Source organism: Lemur catta, chromosome 17 (genome assembly GCF_020740605.2).
Source record: "Lemur catta isolate mLemCat1 chromosome 17, mLemCat1.pri, whole genome shotgun sequence".
NCBI classification, from domain to species: Eukaryota; Metazoa; Chordata; class Mammalia; order Primates; family Lemuridae; genus Lemur; species Lemur catta.
In genome coordinates, this window is record NC_059144.1 from 14596773 (window position 1) to 14618968 (window position 22196).

At 41.2% G+C, this 22196-nt stretch overlaps 1 protein-coding gene across 3 annotated transcripts; it reads right to left on the bottom strand.

Moving 5' to 3' along the window:
- Positions 1–7398: 7398 nt before the first annotated feature.
- On the bottom strand, positions 7399–22167 carry LOC123622611 (mitochondrial genome maintenance exonuclease 1-like). Of its 3 annotated transcripts, none has more exons than XM_045529116.1 (5): positions 21974–22167; positions 20725–21303; positions 16558–16774; positions 8872–9004; positions 7399–8486 (listed from the first exon to the last, which is right to left on the bottom strand). In XM_045529116.1, exons 2-5 carry the CDS (start codon positions 21233–21235, stop codon positions 8325–8327), a joined length of 1023 nt encoding a protein of 340 aa, XP_045385072.1. In that variant the 5' UTR covers positions 21236–21303; positions 21974–22167; the 3' UTR covers positions 7399–8324. The 3 variants fall into 3 exon arrangements, with proteins under 3 accessions (XP_045385072.1, XP_045385073.1, XP_045385074.1); XM_045529117.1 differs by lacking the exon at positions 21974–22167 and adding an exon at positions 21728–21965; XM_045529118.1 differs by lacking the exon at positions 21974–22167 and adding an exon at positions 21880–21962.
- Between the last annotated feature and the right edge of the window lie 29 nt (positions 22168–22196).

Here is a 22196-nt window from a genome sequence, read left to right on the forward strand (position 1 = left end):
TATATATTTTAGTTGTCCAGATAATTTCTTTCTATTTTTACTGGAGACGGGGTCTCGCTCTTGCTCAGGCTGGTCTTGAACTCCTGAGCTCAAACGATCAGCCCACCTCGGCCTCCAAGAGTGCTAGGGTTACAGGTGTGAACCACCGCGCCCCGCCTACAATTCTTGATAACTGGCTGATAGAGTGAGTGTACCAAGATCATAGGTGAATGAAGGGCTGTCCCATGATCCTTAGTCACTCTTTGGTTTGCTTTGAAGGCTGTTTTCCTTTCTTCTTTTTTTTCCCTGAATAATTGCTTACTTTTGGATAAGCTGAGTGGAACTGTAAAAGTTATTTTGTCACCGAATTAATTCGTTCAGTTTTTGCTAGGGGCCCCCATGTGCCAAAAGAGTGTTAGTGTGAGCTGGGGACAACCGAATGGTGAGTTCACTCACACAGCACATACTTATTGTGGGCCTACAGGCAAAACAGACAAAGATCCCTGCCTGTGTCAAGTTTGCATGCTAGAGAGAGAAGGTAGACAACACATAAGAGGCATCAGTAAAATACCAATTATGAAGGTGGTGCTAAGTGCAGCAGAGAGACCCCTGGCAGAGGCGCTGCCGGAGGGTGCTGGGAGAGGAGGCTGCGGGTGAAATGGGGCGATCTGGGAGACCTTAGTGGGACGCTCGGGGGGGGACTCCCCAAGCTCAGGATCCAAGAGCATTGAGGTCAGGGGGCAATCGTGGGTCAGGGCAGGTCCAGTGCTTCCCGCCACACCGAGAATAACGCCCACATCCCTTTCCACGGCTGCAGGCCACGGCAGTCTGGCCCCTGGCTGCCCCCTGACCTGGTGGCTCAGTCAGCTCCTGCCACAGTGGCTTCTTTCCTTTCCTCCCCCTTCCCACTGCCCTCAAGGACGTCCCCACCTCTGAGCCTTTGCATGCCCCTCATGCTGCATGGCCCACTCCTTCCCTTTCTTCTGGTCTCTGCTCAACTATCCCTGCATCAGTGAGGCCTTCTGGGGGGCCGGCCCCCCTTGAACCAGGCTTCCCAGCACTGCCGCTTGGAGTCTTCTCCCCCAGGGAACCTAAGCTGGCTCCATGACTTGCATCAACTGACAGAATGTGCCCGAAGTGTGCCTGTGCCACTTCCAGGCCTCAGCCTTCAGACAGCCTGGCAGCTTCTGCTTGTGAATTTCTGGAGCCCTGAGCTGCCATGTAAGAAGTCTGGCTACCCTGCTGGAAAGACCACATGGAAAGACCATGTTAGAGGCCCTGTGGACTGGCCTCATGGAGACAGAAAGGCGCTGAGACTACCTGGAGGGAGGGGCCCTGTTGTCCCAACACCCAGCAGGTCCAGCCTTCCAGCCATCCCTGCCAGGACGCCAGACATGGGAATGAGCTACCCTGGACGTTTCAGCCCAGGTAAGGCCCAGATGACTGCAGCCCCAGGAAAAATCTATGTGGAACAAAAGAACCACCTAGCGGAGCCCAAGTTAGTCCACAGAATCCTGAGACATAATAAAATGATTGTCACTTAGTTTTTTGTTTGTTTGTTGGAGATGAGGTCTCACTCTGTCACCCAGGCTGCAGTGCAGTGGCACGATCATTGCTCTCTGCAGTCTCGAACTCCTGGGCTCAAGCAATGCTCCCACCTCGGCCTCCTGAGTAGCTGGGACTGTAGGCGTGCGCCACCATGCCTGGCTAATTTTGGTGTTTTTTTCTGTAGAGATGTGGTCTCGCTATGTTGCTCAGGCTGGTCTTGAACTTCTGGCCTCCAGCGATCCTCCTGCCTCCACTTCCCAAAGTGAGCCACCACGCCCCGCTAAGTCACTTAGCTTTGAGGGGGTTTGTCATGCAGCAGGCGGTAACTGGAACACCTGTCCTGACCCTCCCAGCTCAAACTGCAGCCTCGCTCTCTCACTATTTTCTATCCTCTGCTTTGCTTTTCTTCAGAGCACTTAGAATTTCCTGGCATTTATACACATATTTGTTTATTGTCCACCTTTCCCACTGGACTATAATCTCCATGAGGTGGGGAATTTTGTTCTGTTTCCTGCTTCATTCTTGGAGCTCAGGACAGTGCCTTGCTTAAAACAGGCACGCAATAAATATTTGTAGAATGAATGAATATATAAGTATCTAATCCTCTAAGATCAAAATAGCCTTGCTTTTAGAATGATCCTTTTCCTCTAAGGAAAAAAACATCCAGTCCCCAGCTCCCAGTGAAAGGCACATGCTGTTCCCTGAGGTACATCCTGCAACTGACCTTAGGCATGAAAATCCACACATTTTTGTTGAACTGTTACGTGAAAGACTGATTGGAACAGTGACTGATGAACATTTAAGAGTAAACAGCACCTTTAAACACACTCAGTTCTGTGTTTGCAGTACGCCCCTGTTCTTGCAGGGGGGGCAAGCAGCAGCGACTGGTGCAAGGTCAGCTGGAGGAGGGGTGGAGAACACCCCAGAACTGAGTAGGAGACGATGGGGGGACCCTGACCTAGCTGCTCAGGATCCCCGGCGCCCACCCTCTCCTTCCCCTGCTCATGCCAGTTCCCCTACGAGGGGCCGCCTGGGCTTCGGAGTCCCGCCTTCCACGCAAAGGGGCGGATCTGTGTCGCCACCACGTCTGCGCAGTTGCTATTTGGGTCCTCGCCTCTGTTCTATGGGGCTGACGTTTCCTCAGCCGATTCCAAGCCCAGTGTACCATTTTAGCTGACGTGGGTGTTTCGTGGGGACAGCAGATGGGTGGAATGACAAATAGCAGGATGGTGGGGACGGCTGAGAAGTGCTTTTTCCTGTGCGGGAACGGTTGTCCGTGCACGTGCTCCGAAGTCGTCTAGACGCGCTGCGGAGGCAGCAGCATGTGCGAGGGACCCGCGGCGCGGACTAAGCAGACCCAGCCACGCAGCCCGTCGGCGGCTCCCCAGCTGTGTGCGGGCTCCCCCAGAAGCAGACCCGGGGACAGTCGTTTATTTGCCCCCAGGAGGCATGAGGAGGTAGTGGGGAAGTGAAACAAGGAAGGGAAGAAAGACAAAACGGGGTGGCTGGTGAGCAGGTGACAGCCGTGGGTTCCAGGGGTGCACTGGGCCCCTGTGGGCGACTGGGCAGAACATGCCCCGCGCTGTCCTGTGCTGCGCTAGCCCTCCGCTGACTCCGCTGTTTCCTTCTTTCTTTCTTTCTTTCTTTCTTTCTTTCTTTCCTTCCTTCCTTTTTCTTCCTTCCTTTCTTTCCTTTTCTTTTTTTTTTTTTTTGAGACAGAGTCTCACTGTGTTGCCCCGACTAGAGTGAGTGCCATGGCGTCAGTCTAGCTCACAGCAACCTCAAACTCCTGGGCCACCATGGGTAGCTAATTTTTTTCTATATATATTTTTTGTTGTGACCTTATTTCTTTCTATTTTTAGTAGAGACGGGGGTCTCACTTTTGCTCAGGCTGGTCTCGAACTCCTGACCTCGAGCGATCCTCCCCCCTCAGCCTCCCAGAGTGCTAGGATTACAGGCGTGAGCCACCATGCTCGGCCTAGACTATGATTTTAGAAGTCTTCGAGCAGACAGTCCACGGATGATTTGGAAAGACATTAATTGGGACTCTCATAAGCAGACTCGGCTCAATCCTCTGTGTGGTTCATGTGACCAGCACCAATGTGTGCGTTACCATCTCTCCCGCTGGAGATTTAGCAGTGCTCAGGGAAGGCCTGCTCTGGTTGGGCTGCAGTCTCCTGCCAGTTTGGTAAATACCTCATTCCTAATTTTTGCCCCTCCACTTTTCTCAGCCAGTGACCCAGATGCATTTGGCTGTAAGAGGGAGGCCTCACTGGACTGTGCAGGCAGGTTTCTTTCTTGGTCTTAGAGAAAAGGTTCGATGTCACTGCAGTAGAAAGGGTGAGAAGTACAAGCGGCCTGAAGACGGGGAGTAGACAATGGGAGACCCTGCACGTAGTTGATTTGATTTAAAGCTGACTTATGTTAGTGACCATAACGCCCAAATTGCCCTGATACACGGAGCTCTGCCTATTTTTGGCTTGTGCTCCATAGCTGCAGTGTACGTCTCCTGCCGCTAGATGGCAGTCCCGTTTTAAAGCAGATTTTATTCAAGCAATAATGCTGTTCCCAATAAAAAAGGAACTACTTTCATCCCATCAGCGGTGGAGGGAAATCTCAAAACTCTTGTGTTAGTGAATATGTGGGAAGTGAGGAAATTTCAGGCGCCACCACTGGGAGAGTAAGTTATCATCACCATTTTGGAGAGGAATTTCGCAGTCATGTTAAGCTGTGACCCAGCAGACGGGTTCAGGTTTGGTCACTTGGTAATGATGGTTAACATTGTGTTCCCACTATGTCAGGTACTGTTCTAAGTGCTTGCTTCATTTAATCCTCACAACTCTAAGAAGTAGATACTACTATTTTCCCCCAAATTACAGATGAGGAAATCACGCACAGAAAGGTAGGTTGTCCAAGGTTACAGAGCCAGTAGGTGGCAGAGCCCCAATCCACATCCTATTTTCCACTACATTGCATGTGCCTTGTGTGCTGCTGCACTGTCTGTCTCAGCAAAACACTGTTAACCGAACAGTCCATCAGCATGACAGTAAAATATGAGGGCATACCGCGGGACAGGTAAGGGCATACCGCGGGACAGGTAAAAGCAATGCACTGAGTGTAGAAGTGGGCAACCTGGAGAGAGCTCAGACACAAATGCTGAAACCAAGTAAAATCTAAAAACACAGAAAGCAAAATTGTATCATTCGTGGAGACCAGTATAGGTAGTAAAACTATAAAAGGATACACAGTACAGGGAAACGTACACACCAAATTTATCATGGTGCTTGTCTCAGGAGAGAGGGAAATAGGATTAGGGAGACAAAGAAAAGGGCTTTTAAGTTTATCGGTTAATGTTCTATTTATATCTACATATCTTTGTCTATCTCTTCAGTAGAAAGGAAGTTGCTCAACCTAGAACAGCATTTTATTACTAGACCTTCACAAATGCATTACTCAAATTCCACAACTGTTACCGTTAAGGCAATATACAAGCCTTTGGGTCAACCAGGGGCTTCTAGAGATTCTCTCAAGTTCCCTTCCATAGTGTAAAAAACTTAAATGATCAGTAGGTTAGACTTCCAGCAGCAGCACATCTCTGCTTAACTTTTTTAAGCCTCTGCTGGAGGAAGGGAGGGAGGGAGGGAAGGAAGGAGGGAAGAAGGGTGAGCTCTGCCTTTTATTTAGCATTAATTGGTTTAAGACACATTGTTTCTCTTTAGGTACCAGCTCCAAACAACTTGTTTCTTTAAAAATAGAAGTCCCAACTATCCCTTTTCTTTCTTTCGTTTTTTTTAAAAGACAAGGTCTCACTCTGATGCTCAGGCTGGAGTGCAGTGATGCAATCATAGCTCACTGTAGCCTAAAGTGAATCTCCCACCTCAAACTCCGGAGTAGCTAGGACTACAGGCACACACACCTGGCTAATTTTTCTTTTCTTTTTTTTTTTGTAGAGATGGGGGTGGGGTGTCTCAAAATATTGCCTAGGTTGGTCTCAAACTCCTGATCTCAAGCAAACCTCCTGCTTGGGCCTCCTAAGGTGCTGGGATAACAGGCTTGAGCCACTATTCCTGGCCTATTTTTTTCTTAAAAAAGATTTTTTTCCCCCCAACTATTCCCTTGCTTCACTTTTTTGGTGGGGGGGTGGGGAGGTGAGAGGATAGGGTAGGTTGTAATCAAATGTTTAATTGCTCAGGTGGAAAGCTGCAGTGATTAAAACAAATTACTCCTCTCTAACTCCTTTTAAAGTCGGTAGGCGAACTGGTTACCTAGAAACACACTGACTTATGACTAAATCTCTTCCTATATTTACCTGGGTCAACACATATGAAACCATAGGTCAATATGGTGACATGTTTTCCCAGAATCATAATAGATTTATAGAAGTTAATGTTCTTAGATTATCAGGCTCTGAGGAAGAGGCCAGGTATGAGCGGGGGGAAGCCCTAATTTGGGGGGGAAAGTTGAAAATTGGTTTTTGTGTCAGTACGGAGCTTTTGTCAGCTGCTAAATGCATTAATAAGGATGGGCAGAACTGCAGAGGAAAAGGGAATGCAGTTAGCTTTGAATCTAGTGGAATGTCTCAAAACTAAACACTAAGGCTATTTTCTGCACTCCTGTGAGGAAGCCTCCTCAGAAGGCCAATATACAACCCCTTTTAAAAAAATTTAATTATCCTTAATTAGAATCTCCTTATTGTGAATCCTGTTTCATGACACTGGAGTCTAATATGCCATATATCACTTAGGGGAAGCCGTGGTATCTGATAATTAGTAATATACATGCCAATTCTTGCCAGATTTCAACTCGTTTAGGAGCTCAAATTTGACTTTCTCCTTCTATGCCTCTATAATGACAGTAACTTTTTTTCATTGACATTTACATCTCAGGAGATTGACACTTCTTTATTTGGTGAAATCTGAGGAGTATCAGGATTGTTATGAGAAAGTGCAGAGCCCTTGGGCAGCTCAAGAAAACCTGCCCGGGACTTACCTTCATTGTTCTCATGCCAACTGCATCTTCCTGGTCAGGTTGTTCAGGCCACCGTTAGCTTAAGAGACTCTTGGTACAAAGTGACAGGTCTGAGTTGAATTTGTATTAACACAATAGAACAACTCTATTAAAATGAAATTTTGCTGGGTCTAGTCTCCTAAATTCTAAGGGTTAGTGAGGCCTTATCAGAGCAAAGTGGCAAAATCTGTTAGAACAACTTTTAACTGTCTCACTTCATTTTTGACTTTGGAAATTACAGACTACAGGAATATATGCTGCTCAAAAAACCCCCACATAAATTCAGAAGTATACAGAGTTAATACAAAGGTCTCCCTTTGTTCCTGCCTCCTATCTGAACCTTGCTTTCTTTGCCAGGTGACCATGGTTGAGAGCTTAGCAATGACACCTTCTTTTATGCATTTACACAGAACACATACCAAAGCCACTGGGTCAGTGGTAAAATTTTGAATTTAAAAACAAAGTCCATACCCTGGGCACATCATGAGACCCCCGTCTCTACAGGAAAAAAAAAAAAAAATTAGCCAGTATACTGGCACATACCTATAGTCCTAGTTACTGGGGAGGCTAACAAAGTAGAAGAATCACTTAGGCCCAAGAGTTTGAAGGTCCAGTGAGCTATGACTGCACCACTGCAGCCTGGGCGACAGAATGAGATGAAAAAAAGAAAAAAACAAAAAACAAACAACAAAAAACCCCCAAAACCAAACCACAAAGTCCAAACCATCTCTAGGTTTATGAAATTATCCTATAAACACACAAATTGAAATAAAAAGAAACAAAACTAAAAGCCTCATTAGTCATTCCTAGTATTTTATTTCTCACAAATGATGGCTAATTAAAAAAGTCATCGTAGCAGCCTACTATTTTAAAGCAGCAACTTTAATTTAAATGCTAACAGACTCACTCCTTAAACAGGAAACCCTCCCCCAAGGCTATAATGGGCATTTATTTAAGTTTCCCAAACCAAATGACAACTAATAATTTTTATTACCTAGCAAACACAGAAAAAAATGGATATTATTATTCCTCTATAGCTGAAAAATTCTACAAATGATGTTTTCTCCATGTACGTGATCCTTTGACTCTCGCCAGAAATAGCTACTAAAACACCTACAATTATGATTTGCAAACAGGGGTCTGGCTACTTCTGGGGGTGATTTGGTGGTATGCCAAGGCAGACTGCCAACGGCTTGGAATATGTCCATCTTTCCAGACCACCATTTACATGAGGCTGAATAATCACATATTTATTTTTAAAAAGGGTTAAATGTTAGTTTTTTTCCCCAAATGAAATATATAGAGAACCCCAACATATAAAACAAGTTTTAGGAAACTGCACTGGTAGTGGTAGTTGGCCAATGTCTTCTCCTTCCACACACCCTAGGGGTGTGTGTCCTCTTTCCTCCCAGTGAACCCTGGGGAAAGCCTTGGCACACCTAGCCTCACCGCCTTCCAATCTCAGTTCAAAGACTGGGCATCCTGCCCAGGACACAAAACGGTCTACCAGGGAAGAGTCACCAGCATGACCACCCATCCTGCTTGCCCTCTTTTCAGGTAAACAGTAGATGTGGAATAGTTGGTATTCTATGTGCTGAAGTCCAGCTCTTTAAATCTAGACTTTCCTGGCTCTTCAGAACTTTTAGTAGCAATACATTTCAACACATTAATATTTCTGCTTGTGTTAATGTAGCACTCAGTTCCAGTAGCACCTATGAACGTTTTTAGATTACAGTAAACAGCTATATGGCTTCCCAAACTGCTGAATGTTCCCAAATAGCATCTGCTCCCTAATCTGATTTCTGAATATTCTGATTCTTTTTCTTTTCTGTATATTCTTCTAGTCGAAGAAGCCACTTGGCCCAGTACTGGGAACAAAGCTCTGCATCCATGAGATGTGAGTGGGCAGGTGATCCGTCTTTGTAGGCCACCACAATTAAGCCACACTGAACCTGGAAGAAACAAAGGGCAATTCTACTATTATTACAGTAGGTCCAGCGTTTAGGTTCATTTCCTTCTTACTCCAGGGCAAACTCAGTCAGTACAAAATAATCTACACCAATATCTTCTAACTGAGAAATTAAGGTGGGTTGATGAAAGACTGCAACTAGGACACACAAGAACACAAAGATGACAGATAAAAGAATGGATTGTGATCATTAAAGAACTATTAAAGAAAACAAAGCCCAGGAATAGGGGGGAAGATGCTTTTTAAAGTGGGAGATGGACAAGGGACAGAGTAAGCAGTGGGATAAAAAGAGAGTAAAAACCCCAAGGGCTTAAGTAGCTGCAAGCACTGAGCAAAGCTTTAAGTAAGTAGAGGCTCAGTGTGCTGACCTGAAAGCTGTAGTTGGCATCATGGTTCATGGCACCCATGTATGCCACAACTTGCAGTGGGTTGTCAAATGTATTTCGGATAAAAGGTTTTGGTTTCTCTGATGTCTTCCAATCAATCACACACAGCTCACCCCTAAAGAGAAACCAAAGGAAGTCTTTGTAGATAATAGTTCAAACTGAAAAACTCTATTAGATTAACTCTCCTCTTACTCATAGGTTTATACTTGTCACCCAATGACCACTGCTTATATTCTCCAGTTTTTGGTTTTTTTTTTAAGAGACAGAGTCTCACTATTTTGCCCAGGCTGGACTCAAACTCCTGGACTCCAGCATTCCTCCCACTGCATCCTCCAGAGTAGCTGGGACTACAGGCATGTGTCACCACATCCAGCTCTCCACTTTTTAAAATGGGCTTTACTTCTCTGGATTAGAAAGCTGTAATGCTCTCTTTCCTCTGAATCATTACTGATTCAGGTCAGTAATGAGCCCATCGAAGGTATGATGGAAAATGCTTTCTGAAGCACACCCATGAGAGCTATAGATGTGGGCCACATGGGAGAAGTGGGAAACAATTTTTCTGCTGTTTAAGTTTCTAGCCTTTCTCATAATTCCTTTGGACCTCCATGGCCTCCTTTCCTTTAACACACTGACTGCCACACTAGACAAAAATTTTTTTCCTTGGGGGCCATGGTGTTTTATTATGAAAATAGAATAAAAACTTCAAAAAAAATCAATCCTTTTTAATTTAACGAAAAATTTGGTATTTTTTATTGTTTTCTGTACATTAGTTATATGCAACTTGAAAAATAGTTCACATGGCTCCCAAGGTAAAGAGATATATGAGTTACATATGCTTCACGAGGCCCCCAGCTCAAAACTAGTGTGAGTTAAATATGACTCACAGGGCAGGTAATGTGTTAACAGTTGATAGAGGAAGTGAAATTATAACTATTATTGTCTCGGTTGATTTTCGCTTCAAATATCTATCAGAATGAAACACAAGAGATCAGAAGCAAAGTCCCCATTATCAAGGACTATGCCTCAAAAATTCTCTTGCTGAGAAACCAAAGCTAGGATTCAAATCCATCGACACTCAAGAAGCACCAACCATATCAAGAAATACATATAAGGAAACCTGGTCCCTGACCTAAAAGTTCACACACAGGGCAAGGTGTCTTACTATTAGGAATATTGGGAAAATAAAAAAAAAAAATTCTTGCTACTTTTTTTTTTGTCAAATAACAAGTGTATTCCTCTCTCTTTTGGGTGGGTTTTATACTTGCCAAGCCCAGGTATCAAAGGGTCAAAAAGACTGTAGGGAGAGTGGACCAACAACTGGTGACTCTCAAAAGGCTCTATCTGTTCAGTATGTCTTTCCTGACTTCAATTTCAAAACCAGCAGTTTATAGGCAGATTCTGTACAAAGTATGTTACTTACACGTCACTATCGCTCTAGACAGAGTGCAACTTATATATCTAGAGCAGCACTGTGTGAAAGAAATAAAATTTGAGCCGTGTCATTTTAAATTTTCTAGTAGCCACATAAAAAAGAAAAAAAAGAAACAGGTGAAATTTTAATATTTTACTTGACCCAATATATCTAAAATATTATCATTTCAATATATAATCAATATAACAAGTTATTAATGGGATATTTTACATTTTTTTGTACTAAGTCATTGGAATCTAGTTTTATATCATTACAGCACACTTGAGTTTGGACTGACCACATCCAAGTGCTCAATAGCCATACGTGATTAGTGGCTACTCTATTGAACAGCACAAGTCTATAGATAATTTTGTCTTTATAATTGTTTTGTAATATTGCTGAGTTTGACAATCTATGTGAAGTGAGTAAAGGGCCCCAGTTACTCCAGGAGGCTGCCGTTCCTGTTTCTTTCACTTGAATAAATCAAAATGCCTTTAAAAAAGATTTCTGCCATAGACCACTGTTTGTAGCAATGTAGTATAGTTGTAGAACTTAAAAATGTGAAGAAAAATCTTAGTAGCATACTGAAAGTTGTAAAACATTAATTGGAGATGATACAAATAAATGTTAAGATATCCCATGTTCATGCATTGGAAGAATTAATATTGTTAACATGTCCATACTACCCAAAGCAATCTACAGATTCAATGCAATCTCTCTCTATCAAAATTCCAATAGCATTTTTCACAGAAACAGAAAAAATAATCCTAAAAATCATATGGAACCATGAAAGACCCCAAATAGCCAAAGCAATCTTGAGCCAAAAACAAAGCTGGAGGCATCACACTCCTTGATGTCAAAGTATAGTCACATATCAGTTAACAACAATGATATGTTCTGAGAATTGGGTTGTTAGGCAATTTCATTGCTGTGCAAATAACATAGAGCGCACCTACACAAACCTAGACGGTACAGCCTACCACACACTTAAGCGCTATGGTACAGCCTATTGCTCCCAGGCTACAAAATTGTACAGCCATGTTACTATACTGAACACTGTAGGCAAGTGTAACACAATGGTCAGTATTTGTATATCTAAACACATCTAAGCATAGAAAAGGCATGGTAAAAACACAGTATAAAAGATAAAAAATGGTATACCTGTATAGGGCACTTACCGTGAATGAAACCTGCAGGACTGGAAATTGCTCTGGTGGGTCAGTGAGTGAGGGGTGAGTGAATGTGAAGGCCTAGGACATTACCGTACACCAATGTACACTTTGTAAACACTGCACACTTAGGCTACACTAAATTAAAAACCTATGTTTCTTTCTTTAATAATAAATTAAGCTTTGCTTACTATAACTTTTTTACTTTATAAACTTTTTAATCTTTTAACTTTTTTGCTCTTTTATACTAATCCATTGTACAACTGTATGAAAATATTTTTTCCTTATATCCTTATTCTATAAGCTTTTTTCTATTTTTAAAATTATTTACTTGTTAAACTTTTTTGTTAAAACTAAGACACAAACACACACATTAGCCTAGGTCCACACAGGGTCAGGATCAGTGTAAATACAAAAACCAATTAACAGTCATTTATTATCAAGTATTATATACTGTAATGTACATAATTTTCTCTGCTATAGTTTTATACGATTGGCAGTGCAGTGGGTTTGTTTATACCAGCATAACCATAAACACATGAGTAATATGTTATGCTATGATGTTACAATGGTGTGACATCACTAGACATTAGGAATTTTTCAGCTCCATTATAATTTTATGGGACCACTGTTGTCTATGTGATCTACTGCTGACTGAAACATTGTTATGTGACACATGACTGTGTATTATAAAGCTACTATAATCAAATAGCATGTTATCAGCATAAAAACAGACACATATACCAATGGAACAGGACAGGGAGCGTGCATTTACAGTCAATTGATTTTTAACAAAGGAAAGCTAGATATCCCCTTGCAGAAGAATGCAATGTGACCCTTATCTTACACCACATACAAAAATCAACTCAAAATTAAAGACTTACACGTAAGACCTGGAACTGTAAAACTACTGGAAAACAGGGAAAAGCTCTGCAACACTAGTCTGGGCAATGATTTCCCAGATAGAACCCCCAAAGCACACATAACAAAAGCAAAAATACACAAATGCATCAAACTAAAAAGCTTCTGCATGGCAAAGGAAACAATTAAGAATGAAAAGACAACCCATGAAATGGGAGAAAATATTTGGAAACCATACATTTGATAAGGAACTCAAACAACTAAATAGCAAGAATACAACCCAATTGAAAAATGGGCAGCAGGCATGGCGACACTAGCCTGTAGTTCCAGCTACTCAAGAGGTTGCAGTGAGAGGACAGTTTGAGGCTGTAGTGTACCATGATTGTGCCTGTGAATAGCCACTGCCATTAATATTGTTAACATGTCCATACTACCCAAAGCAGTATCTGGATATCTGTTAGAATTGCTATTATTTAAAAAAAAGACAAAAGATAACAAGTGTTGGTGAGGATGTGGAGAAAAGGGAACCCTGGTTCATTGTTGGTACGAATGTAAATTAGTATAGCCATTTTGGAAAAGACTATGGAGGTTGCTCAAAAAACCAAAAATAGAACTACCGTTTGATCCAGCAATCCCACTTCTGGGTATATAGCCAAAGAAATTGAAAACGGTATGTTGAAGAGACATCTGCACTCAATGGATAAAGAAAATGTGGTATGAATACAGAATGAAACACTATCCAGCGTTTAAAAACAACAGAATTCTGTCATTTTTGACAACATGGGTGAACATGGAGGACATTATCCTAAGTGAAATAAACTAAGCAGAGAAAGACAAAAACTTCATGATCTCACTTATATGTAGAATCTAAAAAAGCTGAACTCAGTAGCAGAGAGAGTAGAATGGTAGTTACTAGAGGCTTGGTGGGCAGGGGGAGAAAAAAGGGGAGATGATAGTTAAAGGGTACAAAGATTCAGTTAGGCAGGTGAAGTAAGTTTTAGTGATCTATTGCACAGCATAGTGACCACAGTTAATAATAATGGACTGTGTGTGTGTGTGTGTGTGTGTGTATATAATTTTTTTTTTTTTTTTTTGAGACAGAGTCTTGCTCTGTTGCCCAGGCTAGAGTGCTGTGGCGTCAGCCTAGCTCACAGCAACCTCAAACTCCTGGGCTCAAGCAATCCTTCTGCCTCAGCCTTCCAAGTAGCTGGGACTACAGGCATGTGCCACCATGCCCGGCTAATTTTTTCTATATATACTTTTAGTTATCCAGATAATTTCTTTCTATTTTTAGTAGAGTCAGGTCTCACTCTTGCTCAGGCTGGTCTCGAACTCCTCACCTGGAGCAATCCTCCCACTTTGGCCTCCCAGAGTGCTAGGATTACAGGTGTGAGCCACCGCGCCCAGCCTGGACTGTATATTTTTAAACCACTAAAAGAGGCCAGGCATGGTGGCTCACGCCTACAATCCCAGCACTTTGGGAGGCCAAGGTGGAAGAATCACTTGAGCTCAGGAGTTCAAGACCAGTCTGGGCAACATACCAAGATGCTGTGTCTAAAAAAATTTTTTAAAAAATTAGTTGGCCATGGTGGTGTGCACACCTGTAGTCCCAACTACTCAGGAGGTTGAGGTGGCAGGATCACTGGAGCCTAGAAGTTACAGTGAGTAGGTTTTAAAAGCTCTCACCATCAAAAAGTGGTAAGTAGGTGAGGTGACAGGTATGCTAATTAGCTTGATTTAATCTTTCCACATGTACACATATATCAAAATATTATATCCCATAAATATATACAATTATTATTTTTCAATCAAAAATGTTTTTAAATTCTTGGTAGCATAAACTCAAAATTGCAATGGACAGTTTACAAATTGCTCTTAGGCAAATGAAAAGATGCTCAGCCTCCTCACTTATGCAGATTGAAAATACAATGCTATCAAAATTACCAACATTGTGTTGTTAAAGGTGTTCACAAATAAGCACGCTTACATCTTCTATAGTTTAAAATGCACATACACTTGACCCAGCAATTTCCCTTTTAGGTCAGTACTGGGAGAGCAATGGCTTGATATCTTGGGTGCAAGTGAGAAACGCCTGGGAGATTTAAGAAGTATTGATGTCCAGGTCTACTTCAAACCAGTTGAATTTATTCCAACTACATTTATCGCCCATCCAAAATCAATAAACAAATGCATCTGCCCAGAGAAGCTCTGTAGTATACAAGGAAGCAAATGCACTGCAGCATTGTTTGTAACAGTGAAACATTGTAATAGAAATAACCTGAATGTTCCCAATAGGGAAATGGATATGGCTCATTCAAAGGAACACCAAACACCAGTCAACAGGAGAGGAGTGGATCAAAACAGTAGTGCTAACATCTACTGAATAGATAGTATACATTTTAAAACATCTATTGAATAGATAATATGCACTTTAAGCACTGTTCAGGGAATATCTCATTTGATCTTCACAACCATCCTATGAGATAGGTACTATCATTGGTCTTATTCTAGGGATGAATAAATTGAGGTACAGAGAGACTAAGTAACTAGCCTAAGCTTAGATGAAAAGCCAGAATCTGATCCTAGGCAGTCTGGCTTCTGAGTCCAGTATCTTAACAGCTTTGTGATACCGTGTGTCTAGAGATTTCTATATATCGTGACTCTCACAGTTCTGAGTGTAACAATACATAAGTGCTGTGTGCGTATGTGTATTATACATAGTGTTGTGTGTGTTAAAGAGGGTAATAAATAGACTGAAAGGACACAGTACCAAATTTACAACAGTGAATGCCTTTGGCCAGGGGATTGGGAGAGGAGGGAGGAGGTGACTCAAGGAACTTCAGCTTAATTGGTAATGTATTAATTTTTTTTAAAAAAGAAGCAAATATGACAGTGTTAGTAACTATTAATTCTGGGTAATGGAAAATTATTAAAAGAGAAAAGAATGTTGCAGATCTATATAAACTAATAAGAAAAGCTGTCTAAAGTACTTCTTTTAAGTGCAAAAAAGCAGGATATAGCATCTGTGTTAAGAAGTGTAGGTGGGGAGGCAAATGTTTATATATATTTATAAAATATCTCAGGAACACAAAAACCTTTTAAACAGAAGTTAAAAACAGAGTGGGTGTGGGGGATTCACTTTTAATTGCTTGAATTAGCAAAGTGGATATATTATCCATTGAAAATTCCTTTTAAATTTCTAAAATGTTAAGTTTCAAAAATGTTCATATTTTCAATGTTGATGCTCTGATTTAAAGAACAAAAAACAAACAAACAGCAGTGCTGTGGACATATAATCCCTATGAAAAGCATTTGGTGTCAGCAACTTCTTTCTTGTAGGCCTTGGGTAGAAGTGATTGCATGGCTCCCTTGGTAATCTAAAGGGCAGCCCAAAATAGCCTATTAAATTTCTTGGCACACAGGGCTCTTCTCAGATAGGAAGCTGTTATGGCATAAAACTGTTATGTGGTTCTAAAATTGTTTCCAGACTAATAAATATTCTGTCACTTTTCTTTAACTTAAATTTTAACTATAGCTCCAGGGTTTACACAGATTTTTCTCCCCATCCCTTCTTCTTGCTCCCTTGCTTTGTTTGCACAGGGACACCTCCAGGTTACAGCTACCCTTGGAATCTGGAGTACTGGGAAAAACAGTAACACAGCAGCAATTTAAAACACTGCAAGTCCCAGGATGCTCAAACTGAAATGAAAAAATAAAAGAAAAAAAAAAACAAAAAACTGCAAGAAGCTTTAATGAGTTCAGAGTTCCTATCCATGTCAACCATTGCCTGGAAGCCAGGAAAAGAGGTGATTTTCAAAACCAACAGTTTATGATATAATCCTTAGGAAAACAGGAAAAGAAAAAGCAGAAATTATGGATCATACGGTTGGTATCTTGCTTGGGAGGAAGGGAGGAAGCACAGGCTGGAAAACAGGCCATGCTAGGGATATTGAAAAGTATACTTTTTCTCCACCAAACAGTTTGATTTTAGAATATTGGTTGACAAGGATTGTGTGGCTCTTCCCCCTGTATCTGTCCTCACCTCCTGCCCCATACCCAGTTGTTTTACCTGTCACATAGGTTTTGACTTGAAAGATGCAGAGGCAGCAGTATCTACAGGCATTCCTTGAAGCAGGAGTTAAGAGGAAAACGTACATTTTGACAGGCATCTGGCCCAACCTGCACTAATTCACCTCCATACTGTGATGGAAACAATCTCATACTTACTGATACTCAGCCACACAGTCCAGCAGACCTATATACTTCAAGGTTTCATGTTGAACGGCACTTTCAAGAGCGCGAACTCCACTGACATCTTTCAGAATATGCTGGACGCTTTCGACATAACCAGATTTGAGATTTTCATCTCTCTCTTTTAAGTTGCCCTGGGGTGAAAGTATGCCTTCCAAGGCTTCATGGAACTGTTTCCCTTGTAAAAACATGTCTGAAAAGAAAAGAGAGGGGAAAAACCAAACAAAGCTAGTACTAAAAAACAGATATCAAAAAAACCTCTGAATGATAAAATTAAAAATTAGGTAAAATTATATAAATGTATATAAATATATAATTATAAAAATTATATAGCTTATAAAAATGGTAATAGAGAAAAAAGTTTAAATTGCACAAGTTATTAAGTGACAACACCTAAGAAACCAAATTTTAGCGTCTTGTGAAACCTAAGCATGCACTTTGAAAACTAAAGGTATTACAGTAGTTTAGACAGTAAGATGCTTTAAAAGGAAGTATTTCTAGTAGAATTAGGCCAAAGCTGGAAGTACGTGTTACAGATCTAGGAGCTGTAAGATCACACCTAGTTTATGGTGCTATGTATTTAAGTATCCAATTTAATAAGTTAACTGGTTGTGATAAAAAAAATCAATAGAAATGTAGGGAACTGTGCTTCTGTTTATGGCTCTTTTTTATCACAACTTAATTATGAACACAGGTGGGAGAATCCTTTTACTAATAGGATTAGTGATAAGCAAGGAATGAAAGTCAGGGCACATACAAATTAAAAACAATGAATTGGATATCATGGGATTTGGAGGGAGAGGAAAATATGATATTCTTCTGCACTTTTTTTTAAGTGTTAGAACAAACTGAGATGGTTGCCGTGCCCTGAATTGTTTTCCTTATACATTTTTAAGGAAAGGGAACACAAACAGATTCAACAAATGCAAAAAATATTATACTTGTTTCTTGGTAAGGGAAGGAAAGGAAGAGGGGGCATTGTTATGCTAACCAGTGGCCTTGGTGCTTTAAAAACATTATTTAATTTTCAAACACATCAATCTAGCAAGATAAGGATTATTACCCCTATTTTAATGAATGAGGCCCTGTGGTCTATGGGGCGCTGTTAATTGGCCTAAAAGCAAAAAGCTGGACAGGTAGCCTGGCACCAGAATCTGTATTCTTTCCAGGACACCACACATTAGAGCAAAGAGGCAAACTCAGAGACTACCATTTAGAAGCACACAGAATCAGAGGAGGAAATACACATGCTTGGAGACAGACCCACAGAAACGGGGAAAATAATGCATTTAATGAGGTAATATTAAACCATATTACCTATGTCAAGTATTTTTTACAAAGATTTTGAAAGGTCAGTTATATCACTGGCAAAAAACAGAATCCCTTCTGGGAAATTACTTGAAGAGTTAAATGAAATTCAACTTAGAAACTAAGTTATTCTATTCCAAATTTACTTGGTTCAGTTGGAATCATTAGCACATAAAAGATCTACAAGCAATTTAAGACTGACAGAATCAAACCCTAGAGAGAAGTGTAATATTCATCTATAGAGTAGCCTAATGAAGCAGAAGACAAACATGTTAAAAACAGGAAGCAAAAAAGTTGCTTTATCAACTGTAACATGCACACAGACAATTTATTTCTCACCGCAAACTTTACATGAGAAATGTCATCAGAAAGTAATATACATTTTTCCCATAGTGTAATGTTATTTAAAAATAAAAGGTTGCAGTGAGCCATAATGAAGCCATTGCACTCTAGCCCAGGTGACAGAGGGAGACCCTGTCTCCAAAAAAAATCAGTGTAGCAAAAAAATTAAAAAGTAAACCCAGCCCTGTCCACTATGATCAATACAAATATAGACCAGAGTAAATCAGATTTTGTCATTCTTGCTAATCTTCAAAAGGTGAACTGATGCTTGGGAAATTGCTCAGTGTTTGGAAAAATGCCAGCTCTGGGCACATCTTCTGGCTTTTGACAAGACCAGGAAAAAAGGAATTTATCGATCCAGTATTTTTCAGTCTATCTGTCCAGACCTATTAATCAATTTAGTAAGTTATATGTTTTTTCTCTTTCTTTGGGCATGACACTAATCTGTATGTGATTTTCCCCTTTATTTATTTTTTAAAAAGTTACTCTGCTCATTTCTTAAGGTTAACTGAGTTAACTGAGAGACACAGCACAGCCCTTATCTAGATCAACAAAGTTGACTCTGAAGAAACAACCGTAGTTTTCCTCAGGGCCTGGGCTGTTAGGGCTCATTCACATTCCAAACAAATTCCTCTATCTATCTAGAAGGCCCTGGGCATAGTTCCTTACTTTGTGCCAAAAGCTACAGACCCTAGGGGTCCCACATGTCCCAGCAGGTTTCTGTCTTTACATTTCTTTTCAGTAATTTCACCTGTGACATTCTGGATTTAAAGAAAATCAAAACAATTTATGAGGAAACTATCAATTCTAAATTCTAGTGGTACGAATAAAAGCTTAGGACACAATAAAAAGATTTTTATGCCGCTTGCTTAGAAAGTAGAGAATAAAGGGCTGGGCACGGTGGCTCAAGCCTATCTATAATCCTAGCACTCTGGGAGGCTGAGGCAGGAGGATTCCTTGAGCTCAGAGGTTCAAGACCAGCCTGAGCAAGAGTGAGACCCTGGCTCTACTAAAAATAGAGAAAAAAAAAAATTAGCTGCGCAACTAAAAACAGAAAAAATTAGCCGGGCATGGTAGCTCGTACCCCTGTAGTACCAGCTGTTCTAGAGACTGAGGCAGGAGGATCACTTGAGCCCATGAGTTTGAGGTTGCTGTGAGCTTGGCCAATGCCAGGGCAATGTAGCCTGGGCAATAGAGTGAGATTCTGTCTCAAAAAAAAAAGAAAACAAAACAAAAGGAAAATATAGTTTGGTGGTCTTTACTAATTAACTATCCTAAGGCAGTTAGCCCCTGCATGTTGTCCTTGGCCCACACAGCTGAGGAATGTTATAAGGAGCTAAGTCCTAACCTTGACCATTTTTGCCATATCCAGTACCACCTACATATAATATTTTTTAAAAAAACATTTGACATGTTTAATATGTTACATACTTACATACACAAATGCAGTTTTTTTTAAGGTGCTTGAAAATAAGTACACTGGTGTCAAAATAAAAATGCTTATTTTTTAAAATGCTTTTTAAAAAATAAATAAATAAATAAAAGGGAAAATCACATACAGATTAGTGTTATGCCCAAAGAAAGAGAAAAAACATATAACTTACTAAATCGATTGATAGGTCTGGACAGATAGACTGAAAAATACTGGATCGATAAATTCCTTTTTTCCTGGTCTTGTCAAAAGCCAGAAGATGTGCCCAGAGCCGGCATTTTTCCAAACACTGAGCAATTTCCCAAGCATCAGTTCACCTTTTGAAGATTGGCAAGAATGACAAAGTCTGATCTACTCTGATCTAGGGGTACATGTACTGCTCTCTGGGAAGCATGGGCTATGGAATGATAGACGTAAAACTTAACTTTAACTAAAGACACCTGTATAATCGTAATGGGACCAGCTAATTCACCTGTATCAATGGTCTTTTTTTTTTTTTAATAGAATCTGTTCTCCTCACTTGTCTAAGTTAGTAAATTAGAAGTTGAAGGCTAAAATTTATTCTCAGATCCTTATCAAGAACATTTGATTATCTCCATTTACCAAGATCTAAATATAGATCATGTGTTCTGTTGCCAGGGTTTTTAAATTTATCGGTTTACACTGATAAGTAGAGCAATGGGTATTTACTAAATTCCAAACAGAATTCATAGCAAAAAACCAGAATTCTGTTTTCCAGTGACTGACTTTTTTCCATAATCCAGGAAAACAAGCAATTCTAAGTTTGTAGCTGATAAAACAAACTAATGTTATGTATCATTTAATCAAATTACTTGATCTCTGTGCTTCTATCATCTGTAACATGGGGATAATATCTGTGCTTCATAGGACTGTCATGAGGGTTAAGTGAGTTAACACACAATAAAGTGCTATTTCATGCTAATTACTATTATTTGAAAGTAATTCTTCACCAGTAAGTTTTTAAAAAAACCCTCATTCTTTTGACACCAGTGCTCTATATTCTAGAAAACAGTGACTATACAGAACTACAACTGAATTACTTGAAGTATATTCCTTAAAGGCATTTTCTCCCAGTTCCAGAATCATTCGCTGTTTCCACCTCTCCAGACAGAAAATCTGTTGTTTTGTCATGGTCTCCTGAAGGATTTGGGTCACGCTTGGTACCACATTCCTTTGCAAAGGGATTTTCAAAGGAATTGAGGGATCGCTTGTCTCTGGTTTAACATTTCTCTCTGGATTGAAGATAGGAAACCAATTTTGTGGAACTCTCGCTTCCTCTTCTTGCTTTGGGGGTTTTTGCTTACTCACAGGTCCATACAGTAAAGCATCTTCATGGAACAGTGATTCTGGGGTGCGGGCAAGGCCCCCGAATGACAAGACAGACTGTACTAAATGAGAGTATTTTTCTTGGTCCACTTCTTCATATGGGTTCATTTTTTTGTTCCGGCCACACGAATAACAGGAAGTGGAGAAATACACAAGGGCAGCCGGTTCCACTGAAAAACGCTTTGAACTTCTGAGCTGCCTGCAAATGGTCTGAAATGCCTTCATCTTTAGATTTGTTTTCACTTCTTCCTAGTCTATTTGCAATGTCGAGGGCCTTTTATATTTTTGTAATCCTATTAAAGAGAAAACCACCAAAGTGAAAGCTGTATCAGAATGATATTGCACATCAAAACTGTATTCAATAAACTTTTTGGACATAGGTATTTCCCAAAAAGATTCTCATCAATACCTGAAGCACCAGCACTTATTAAATGCGAATTAGTAGACAGCTTGGGGCAAGACGTCCCGAATCTTTTAAGAAATGTGACGCCAAGGAAGGGAGGCTGTGCGTGAGACACAGAACCAAACCAAGGAGTCGGTCCTACAGCTGCCATGGCAGTCACAGTTAACAGTTCACGACCGATCCCTAAGCAGCAGGTTCTTTGCTAAATATTCTGTATAGATAGTTCTCATTTAATCCTCACACTCGTTAACGTAGACACCATTCTGACCCGGTTTTACAGACGGAGCTGGTCACAAGCGGTCAGCAGGACCCACCTTCGCGATCCCCAGCGAGTTGCCTCCCGCTCCGCCGCAGGGGTGGACGCCTGGCTGATACAGGACCAGCTGTGGCCCCCGTACAGGGCGGGAGTTTGGATTAGGGAAAAGCCGGCTTAAATAGAAGCCCAGACCACGGCAGGGGTCGGTACCTCAGAAACCACCACGCTTCGCTTAACTCCCAGGGAGTGAATAACCTCTGGGGACCCGTACTTTCATCCGTCCCGCGCTTCGGGCTCGACTTACACAGGCAGTCCCGGCAGGCATTGCGGCGCTCACCCCCGCGGCTGTTGCTAATTCCCCTCCGGGGACGCGCGAGCGTAGGGAGTCCTTTCTCTCAGGCGGAAGCGCGGGCGCCTGCAAATCGCGCCCTTTTGTTCTCACGAGATCTTGTTATCCCTCGTCGCCATCTTGGAGCCGGGTTGAGTAATAAATTCCCCACGCCAAAGCGTGGTCTTTCTTGAGACGC

Coding starts and splice junctions, on each gene's coding strand:
- LOC123622611 (XM_045529116.1), bottom strand. CDS start 21,235: ATGAAGGCATTTCAGACCATTTGCAGGCAGCTCAGAAGTTCAAAGCGT. Junction 16,775..20,724: donor CTTTAAGGAATATACTTCAA/GTAATTCAGTTG, acceptor TTTTCTTTTCAG/ACATGTTTTTACAAGGGAAA. Junction 8,487..8,871: donor ATGCCAACTACAGCTTTCAG/GTCAGCACACTG, acceptor TGTTTCTTCCAG/GTTCAGTGTGGCTTAATTGT.